This window comes from Culex quinquefasciatus, chromosome 1 (assembly GCF_015732765.1).
Source record: "Culex quinquefasciatus strain JHB chromosome 1, VPISU_Cqui_1.0_pri_paternal, whole genome shotgun sequence".
In the NCBI taxonomy this organism is placed as follows: Eukaryota; Metazoa; Arthropoda; class Insecta; order Diptera; family Culicidae; genus Culex; species Culex quinquefasciatus.
This window is the reverse complement of record NC_051861.1, coordinates 121,914,779-121,924,047: the sequence shown is the minus strand read 5'-3', so window position 1 is coordinate 121,924,047 and position 9,269 is coordinate 121,914,779. Positions and strand designations below refer to the sequence as shown.

The 9,269-nt window shown below is 46.1% G+C and overlaps 1 protein-coding gene across 6 annotated transcripts; it reads left to right on the top strand.

The window, feature by feature from the left end:
• Window positions 1-5,693: 5,693 nt before the first annotated feature.
• LOC6054521 (NADH-ubiquinone oxidoreductase 75 kDa subunit, mitochondrial) lies at window positions 5,694-9,074 on the top strand. Of its 6 annotated transcripts, none has more exons than XM_038266635.1 (4): window positions 5,694-5,787; window positions 6,158-6,353; window positions 6,727-8,097; window positions 8,158-9,074. In XM_038266635.1, the coding sequence occupies exons 2-4, from the start codon at window positions 6,186-6,188 to the stop codon at window positions 8,806-8,808; spliced, it is 2,190 nt and encodes a 729-aa protein (XP_038122563.1). In that variant the 5' UTR covers window positions 5,694-5,787; window positions 6,158-6,185; the 3' UTR covers window positions 8,809-9,074. The 6 variants fall into 6 exon arrangements, with proteins under 6 accessions (XP_038122563.1, XP_038122569.1, XP_038122564.1 ...); XM_038266641.1 differs by having other exon boundaries at window positions 5,754-5,856; XM_038266636.1 differs by having other exon boundaries at window positions 5,754-5,880.
• Window positions 9,075-9,269: the final 195 nt, after the last annotated feature.

Here is a 9,269-nt window from a genome sequence, read left to right as displayed (position 1 = left end):
GCAAGGACGCTCAAAATTATTTATTTGTCACCGTCTTCGGCATTATGCCGCACAGACTGTATATACTTATAAACTAAACGTATAAACAGATATAAAACATTAAAAACATAAAGGTACGTCACAACACGTTTCTAATTTTAGTTTTAAATAGTTCTTTTTTCATGTCGAAATTAAAAAAGCACCAAACTGGGTTGAAATAACGGCAGCAGCGATCGATCGGGTGGTTTTGTCCGTAAACGGTAGTGTGCCTAGCGATCCTAAACGGCAGGTAGGTTCTCAGCGCACGTTGGAGCTCGTGAAGGCTCATTTTCTGACGGATCTCCGGGCAGTCTACTCGGTTTGTAAGAACGTCAAACACAAACAGACGTTGCAGGAAAATCCGGCGATGTTCTAGAGATTCTAATTGTAGTAATCTTCGGCGGTCATCGTAACTTGTTAGGTACGCAGGGTTCCTCCAGGGCAGGCGACGTAGAGCGTATAGTGTAATTTTCTGCACTTTCTCCAAGCGGTCACACAGAACTGCGTAATGCGGTGCCCAGACTTGCACAGCATACTCGAGAATACTTCGTACCAGAGAGATGTACAGCGTTTTAAGTGCCCGAATGTTCTCGAAGTCCACCGTGTTACGTCGAAGGAATCCCAGCGTTGCAAAGGCCTTAGCGGAAGTGACAGCGACATGCTTGTCGAAGGTGAGCTTGTGGTCCATCATTACGCCGAGGTCTTTGATGCAGTCGACACGAGTTAACAAGTTCGTCTGGAAACCAGTTCGCTACCCTCCCTGTGGACGTGAGCGAGAAGGAAGAATTTGAACGACGGGAAAAGTTGCCACCCATTTTTGTGAAAACATCGTCATCGGATTCGGTGCGAAAGTGGCTAACCGGATTTATCAAATCTGGTGCTTTACGTGCTTCCATTCGCTTGTGTGCTGATGGACTCAAAATTCTGCTACCTACCAGAAAGGATTACAACTACGTTCGGGATTTCCTGAACAACACAAAGATTGAATACTACAGCCATGACGATCCAGGTAAACGCCCCATGAAACAAGTCCTCCGAGGCCTGTACGACATGGATGTGAGTGTGTTGAAAGAAGAGCTCAAAACTCTTAAGTTGAACGTGATAGAAGTCTTTAAGATGACGAGACACAACAAGGACATCAAGTATCGTGATCAACTGTACCTGGTTCATCTCGAGAAAGGATCGACAACGCCGTCTGAGCTGAAGGCAGTTCGGGCAATATTCAACATCATAGTGACTTGGGAACGTTATCGTCCAGTGCACCGTGACGTGACGCAATGTTCAAACTGCTTGCAGTTTGGGCATGGTGGAAGGAACTGTTTCATCAAGAGTCGTTGTGCAACCTGCGGAGGTGAGCACAAAACTGAAGCTTGCAAAACAATCAACGAGAACATCGAAGCCAAATGCTTCAATTGCGGCGGCGACCATTCTACCAAGAATCGAAGCTGCCCAAAACGTGCTGAGTTTGTAAAAATTCGCCAGCAAGCGACGACGAGGCACCAACCAAATCATCGCAAAACACCACCAGCATACACTGACGTGAATTTTCCTGCTTTGGCGTCACCTGGAGCGGGATCTGTTCGAGTGGTTCCAAATCTGCAGCCATTGCCGTTGAATCAGCGGCAAAGATTTGCAGAGAATACAACACCTCCAGGCTTCAGTCAGCAACCGCGGGAAAACCAACCAGCAACAACGAATGAAGGCAGTAATGACCTGTTTTCACCACAAGAACCTTTGAGCATTTTCATCGAGATGACAACAACACTGCGTGGTTGCAAAACTCGCCAAGAACAAGTAAGAACGCTTGGAGCATTCATCTTAAAATACAGTTCGTAGTTTACTCGTTCTAGTGATTTTGAATATTTCAATGAATTTATTTTTTTTTTGTTTTAAGTTAGGATTAGTCTAGCCCAGATACGAGATTTTCTTACAGAATTGGTTCTGTAAGAATCCTGCTAGAATGATTCTAGCAGCCTTGTCAGAATTCTGTAAGAATTTTGCAAGAATTTTCTTATAGAAAATACTGCTCACTGATTGGCTGACTTTTTACCGGTTCAAATCTGTTCTGTTTCGACCATTTGAACAAGATGGACGTTTTTTTTCGCGAAAAAAAAACACTGGTGGATACTTAGGTAATTTGAGTTCCGTGAACAATCCGGAGATCCTTTCGGAAATCAATACTTCAATCAATAGCTGGCAGATTGAAACACACCATCGCAGGTAAGCCATCACTCCCACAATTCCGGCACTTTGCAAACAGATTTAGGCATTTATGAAACTTAACCAAAAACCTAACCTACTTTTCCGCTCTTTGCAGGCATGGATCTGCAGTTTTGGCGACATTCAGACCTCGGATCTAGAGTCTGGATTCTCTACTCGGCATCATTGGCCGCAACATCGTCTTCAAAGATTTCCAACCCGGACTACGCGTGTGTAAGTGTGCTTCCGAAGGATCAACAGACGCCTGGTGTATTGAAAAGTGATGCGACCGGCATTGAAGCCGAAAATGACTTGTATTAAGCTGAGAAATAAATTTTGTTCGAAATGAAATTTTATTTTGCCTTTTAAAATAAAACCAATAAAATTCCTACAAAATTCTAGCAGGATTCTAGCAGAAAATTTTGCCGTCTCATTCTAGCAAAATTCTTACAGAATTCTAGCAGAATGGCCTGTCAGAACAGTTCTAGCAGGATTCTAGCAGGGTTCTAACAAAACCGGTTGCTTTTACCGGATTCTGCTAGAACCGGTTATTGCATTTGAGCTAGAATTCTCTGAGAATTCTTGCAAAAATCTTGCAAGATGATGGCAGCGTTCTAGTAAGAATAATTTTGCTCTGCTAGAATTCTGTAAGAATCCTGCGAGAACGCCGTGACTGGGAGGGGGTGGTCAGATCGGTTAACACGTTTTCAGTACATTAAAATAGTTGGTCAGTTTATTTACTTTTCGTCAATATATTGACGAAACCCCACCTTTTAATTTTCACCGTTTTAACCTCAGTTTTAACTAATCTTGGTTTCCCACCCTACCTCATTGAACGTGTTAGAAAAAAAATCGTGTTGGACGCCATTTTTTCATTGCTTTGGTTGCGTTCGGTCGATGAAGGTTCGTTTTCGAAGTGCTCGGTTTTTGAAGAAAATTTGATTCGAATTTGCTGAATCTGAAAAGATGGTAAGTAGGTTATCCTGTGCGTTTGTGATTATTGCAAGAAGGCGCCGAAAAAACAGGCTGGATGAGCGACTGAAGGCCGCTGGAAATTGAAATCAAAACTTAGCAAATTGCTCGCCATTTGTTACTGGTTAATACTGGTTTTTCTTATTTTTCCCCCCTGCAGGGGTCTTGAAAAAGACTAGGCTGGCCGAGGAAAAACCAGTACACTCAACCCCCGGTGGTTGGTCACTTTTTCGTTTGACACTTTTTTAATTTGTACCCCGTTGGTTGGTCAAAGTCAAACTAAAAAGTGACGAACTGTCACTTTTTACACGGCGCTCACGCACACTATCAAAACAAACGTTTGGTAGTATGTGTGAACTCCGTGTAAAAGGGGTGTCAAACTAAAAAGTGACCCCGTTCGTTTGACAACAGTTGGTGTCAAACCAACGGGGTTTGAGTGTATTAACCAGTAACAAATGGCGAGCAATTTGCTAAGTTTTGATTTCAATTTCCAGCGGCCTTCAGTCGCTCATCCAGCCTGTTTTTTCGGCGCCTTCTTGCAATAATCACAAACGCACAGGATAACCTACTTACCATCTTTTCAGATTCAGCAAATTCGAATCAAATTTTCTTCAAAAACCGAGCACTTCGAAAACGAACCTTCATCGACCGAACGCAACCAAAGCAATGAAAAAATGGCGTCCAACACGATTTTTTTTCTAACACGTTCAATGAGGTAGGGTGGGAAACCAAGGTTAGTTAAAACTGAGGTTAAAACGGTGAAAATTAAAAGGTGGGGTTTCGTCAATATATTGACGAAAAGTAAATAAACTGACCAACTATTTTAATGTACTGAAAACGTGTTAACCGATCTGACCACCCCCTAGGTTCAAACCGTGTTTAGCGTTGAATTTTTTTAAAGAATTTTGGATTTTCTAAATTTTGAATGCCTGAATCTTGGATTTTTGAATATCGGTATTAAATTTTGAAATTTATAAATTAGTTTTAATTATTTTATTATACTACTGCGGGCGTTAACAATTAGAGTTCACGCGCGGTGATACGACCGCAAGATAATGGTCGCATGACAGCCGCATGACAAACGCAGAACAAATTTTTGGCTGTTGTCAAAGGTTGCCTTGGATTTTTAGCTGACTTTTTTGTAAAATATTCAAAACAAATCAAGTTGACAGTCAAATCAACGCAGAATTTCAGTTCAACTTGCTGATTTTTACACTGTGGTAGTTAGGTGGCAATAATCTCCTGTCATTCACAGCGATGGAGAAACGTGATTTTATCTCGCAATAAGCAATATACTAGGCAATATATGATTTTTCGAATTTATTAATTTTTGATTTAATATAAAATTTTTCTGATTTTTGGATTTAAATTTTTTCAACTACTTTTTTTAAAATTCAGATATATTATTAATATTAGAATTTTTTGAAATGGATTTTAAATTTTATCTCATAATTTTAGATTTTTTTTGTGCCTTAAATTATGTGATTACACTGACTAACAAAATTTCTGTGTTGACGTAATTGAATTTCTGAATGTACATTTTGATTTTTTTTTATTTTTCATATGTTGAAAAATTAAAAAAAATAATCTCCCAATTTTTGCATTTGTTTGATGCCAGAAATTTAGGAAATTTACCAGGGTGATTACAACGACTAACAAAATTTCTGCGTACGCGTAATTTTAAAGAGAATCATGAACTTGCCGAGCTATCATGGCCGAGAGGTTACGGGTTTCGCCTTGTGAGTGGAAGGTGATGGGTGAAATCTGCTCACTGGGAATACTGACCGGTAGGGGATGGGTTTCGACTAGCGGCGTGCTGGATTTCCAATCCAGAGGTCGTGAGTTCGATTGTCGTACCGGGATGATGAAGTTTAAAGAAAAAAAAAATTTTGAGGTCCCCAGAAACAAGTGGAATGATTTTTCTCCAAAGTCTGTATGGAGAAATCGTACGTGGTGATTATTGCACTCGATTTTCGATATTTCGATCGCGCCATTGTTTATTGTATGCAACAGCTACGAACATAAACTTTGAAAATAAAAAACATTCGACTCAGTTTTAATGTATATTTCAAAAATCCCCCCTTTGCTCATCGATTTCCCAGCACGTTGTTTTGTGCTTTTGATAGCTGTCAGTCGTTCCAATTAGCAAATTCGGATTCGCTAATTCGAATGCAGTTCTATTCTCAATTCTTAATTCAATTGTTTTTTATTAGAATTTAACTGTTCTGCTCCAGGATGTTACATTTGCAATTCAGAGATTTGGAGAACCTTTCAACTAAGATCAATTCATAACCCTTTGCAAGGAGGATACATATTTCTACGTTTAGATTTTGCTAACTGGGTGTTCTTTCAGGGAAAATAAATTTTGAGAAAAAACCCAAGATCTATGTACGCCGTTCTATTCCAGTTAACGAATCCGCTCTGTACCACTTTAAAAAGTCAAACATTGAACCGGTTCAAGTCCAAACATCGCAAACTGCGCATTCGACCTCCCGTTCCAACTCCTCCACCCGCAAGGTCATCGCGCAATATCTGTCAACAGAGCCCATTTTCATCGCGCAACCCAAAACCCAAAACGTCAACGCGAACTCCGCAAAGGTGAGCCGCAGCAGCAGACGAAGCAGCTGAGGAGGATTTTCTTTCGCTCGTGAAATTTGTGCATTTTCCGTGCGTTTTCCCCACGCGATTCCGGTGCGATTTTAGGCGGAAACGTGCGTAGCTATCCGGTGGCACTTGTTTGGCAGCATCCGGTGCGCGTCGCCCCCGGCGGAACTCGCTGGAAGCCGCTGGTCAAAAAGCAAATTATGTAATTTTTATTTGCGACGACGGCGGCCGCGGCGACTACACACGTTTGACAGCGAAATTTCACAAGAGTGGAGAGGAAGGAAAAGCCGAGTCGCAGATTGCTTGGATTTTCCTTTTTTCCCTGTCGCAATCGATAACAATTTGTTTTGATTTTTTTTTGCAGAGTGATTTCCCGAAAAGCAGCAGCGAAAATGCTCCGAACGCCGTTGACGAGGGCGCTGACGCTGGGCGCGCGCGGATGTCCGTCCCAGGTTGTGCGAACGGCCGCGTCCAACACCCCGGCCAAGGCGCCCGAGCTGATCGAGGTGTTTGTGGACGACCAGTCCGTGATGGTGGCGCCCGGAACAACGGTGCTGCAGGTTGGTTTCGTAGGAGTTTCTACTCACTGAGAACAATGGCAATGACGGATTTACTACTGTTGGGAAGAAAGGCAAAGCAAAACGGCAATTAACTGGAGAAGAAGTCAACCAATCAAGGTGTAATTAGACTGCGACAAACAAACAAACTTTTTGACAGAAACGTCAACCTGCATACATTTGGCTTTGTTTGCGAGTTTGGCAAATTGTCAAACACAAAAAAGTGCGAGTTTGTTTGTTTACCATAGTCTAATAGCTCCTTCAGTGAAAAAAAGAAGCTGCTTGGATGGCGACAACAACACCACACCGAATTTAGAGAAGGAACAATGCAATGTCCCTGGACATCGAGATCAACAAATTCTTTCTTTTCCAACAGGCTGCAGCCCAAGTTGGGGTTGAGATTCCCCGGTTCTGCTACCACGAGCGGTTGGCCGTGGCCGGCAATTGCCGCATGTGTCTGGTCGAGGTGGAGAAGTCGCCGAAGCCGGTGGCGGCCTGCGCGATGCCCGTGATGAAGGGATGGCGCATCAAGACCAACTCCGAGATGACCCGCAAGGCTCGCGAGGGCGTCATGGAGTTCCTGTTGATGAATCACCCGTTGGATTGCCCAATTTGTGACCAGGGTGGCGAGTGTGACCTGCAGGATCAGGCCATGGCGTTCGGGTCGGATCGGTCGCGGTTCACCGACATTGACCACAGCGGAAAGCGTGCCGTTGAGGACAAGGACATTGGGCCGCTGGTCAAGACGATCATGACCCGGTGCATTCACTGCACGCGATGCATCCGTTTTGCGTCGGAGATTGCGGGTGTTGACGATCTGGGCACGACCGGTCGTGGCAACGACATGCAGATTGGAACGTACGTCGAGAAGCTGTTCCTGTCGGAACTTTCGGGCAACGTGATTGACCTGTGCCCGGTCGGCGCTCTGACCAACAAGCCGTACAGCTTCGTGGCCCGTCCGTGGGAAATTCGCAAGGTGGAATCGATCGACGTGCTGGACGCCGTCGGCAGCAACATCATCGTGAGCACCCGCACCGGTGAAGTTCTGCGCATTCTTCCCCGTGAAAACGAGGAAATTAACGAGGAGTGGCTGTCGGACAAGTCCCGTTTCGCATGTGACGGACTCAAGCGCCAGCGTCTCATCGCTCCAATGCTCCGCAACCCGAACGGTGAACTCGAAGCCGTCGAGTGGGAATCTGCTCTGATCACCATTGCGCAGGCTCTCCGCTCCGCTCCGAAGGGTAAAGTGGCCGCCGTTGCCGGCGGTCTGGCCGACGCCGAAGCCCTGGTCGCCCTGAAGGACCTGCTGAACCGTCTCGGCTCGGAAACCCTGTGCACCGAGCAAAAGTTCCCCACCGACGGCTCGGGAACCGACTTCCGCTCGAGCTACCTGCTCAACTCTTCGATCGCCGCCTGCGAGGAAGCCGATTTGGTCCTCCTCGTCGGAACGAACCCACGTTACGAAGCCCCGCTCCTGAACACCCGACTCCGCAAGGGCTACGTCCACAACGAGCAGAACATCGCCCTCATCGGACCCAAGGTCAACCTGTCGTACGAGTACGAACACCTGGGAAGCGATGCCTCCCTCGTGCGGGACATTGCCAGCGGAAACCATCCGTTCGCTAAGAAGTTGAAGGCCGCCAAGAAGCCGCTGATCATCGTCGGCGCGAACCAGCTGGCCCGCAAGGACGGAGCCGCCTTCGTGACCGCTCTGCACGTCTTTGCCAACTCGCTGCAGCCGGCCGATGTAAGAACCTCCATTTTCACTCCACCCTTCACGATCTAATTCCATCTCCCCTTAAAACAGCCCAACTGGAAGGTCTGGAACGTGCTGCAGACGAACGCCGCCCAGACGGCCGCCCTCGACGTCGGCTACACGGCCGGTGCGGACGCGGCCATCGCCGCCGAACCCAAGGTCCTCTTCCTGCTCGGCGCCGACTCCAACGCCATCAAGAAGGACCAGCTCCCCAAGGACTGCTTCATCGTCTACCAGGGACACCACGGCGATGCGGGCGCCCAGCTGGCCCACGCCATCCTCCCCGGCGCCGCCTACACCGAAAAGCAAGCGACCTACGTCAACACCGAGGGACGCGCCCAGCAAACGCTCGTCGCCGTCACCCCGCCCGGGCTCGCCCGCGAAGACTGGAAGATCCTGCGCGCCCTCTCGGAAATCGCCGGCGCCCCCCTCCCGTACGACACGCTGGACGAGCTGCGCTCGCGCCTCGAGGACATCGCGCCGCACCTGGTGCGCTACGGACGCCGCGAGAGCGCCAACTTCTTCAAGCAGGCCGAGGAAATGCTCCGGAACGCGGCGGTCCACTTTGACGGCGCGAAGGTCGAGGTGCCGCAAAAGTCGCTGCAGGACTTCTTCATGACCGACCCGATCACGCGCGCTTCGCCGACCATGGCCAAGTGCGTGACGGCCGCGAAGAAACAGGCGGCGACGGCGAGCAACTAAGAAACAAATACATTACTCCAGCACAGTAGTTGCGTTTTTCCGAGCAAACTTTTTGTCGTAGCGAAAGAGAAAATTATGATGGAAAAGTTTAAAATGTGAGCAAAAAAGGTGCGCACGGCCGCGGTGGCTAGTTTTGAGCGAAGCTACGAGTGGTAAAAGTAGAACGAAAATAAATACAAAATTGTAAAATAATTATCCAACTTCAACTTTGTTGTAACGTCAGGTTACAGAAAAAAAAAACTAATAAAAAGTGGTGAAAATCTAAATGAAAGGTCTTTTGATTACCTATCCAACGATGGGTTGCAAGATTGATCCGGACAACTTTTTTTATCAAAATATTTGAGATCCGGCCTAAAAAAAAGTGTATAAATAACACTTAAGTGCTCATAACTTTTGATGGGTTTGTCAGATCTTCAATCTTTTGAACGCGTTAGAAAGGTCTTTTAAAGGCCTTTCTAAAA

What these genes read in the sequence shown, in the direction of transcription:
- LOC6054521 (XM_038266635.1), top strand. Translation starts at nt 6,186, where the DNA reads ATGCTCCGAACGCCGTTGACGAGGGCGCTGACGCTGGGCGCGCGCGGA. An exon ending in CCGGAACAACGGTGCTGCAG is followed by an intron (nt 6,354 to 6,726) that starts GTTGGTTTCGTA and finishes CTTTTCCAACAG; the next exon opens with GCTGCAGCCCAAGTTGGGGT. An exon ending in ACTCGCTGCAGCCGGCCGAT is followed by an intron (nt 8,098 to 8,157) that starts GTAAGAACCTCC and finishes CCCTTAAAACAG; the next exon opens with CCCAACTGGAAGGTCTGGAA.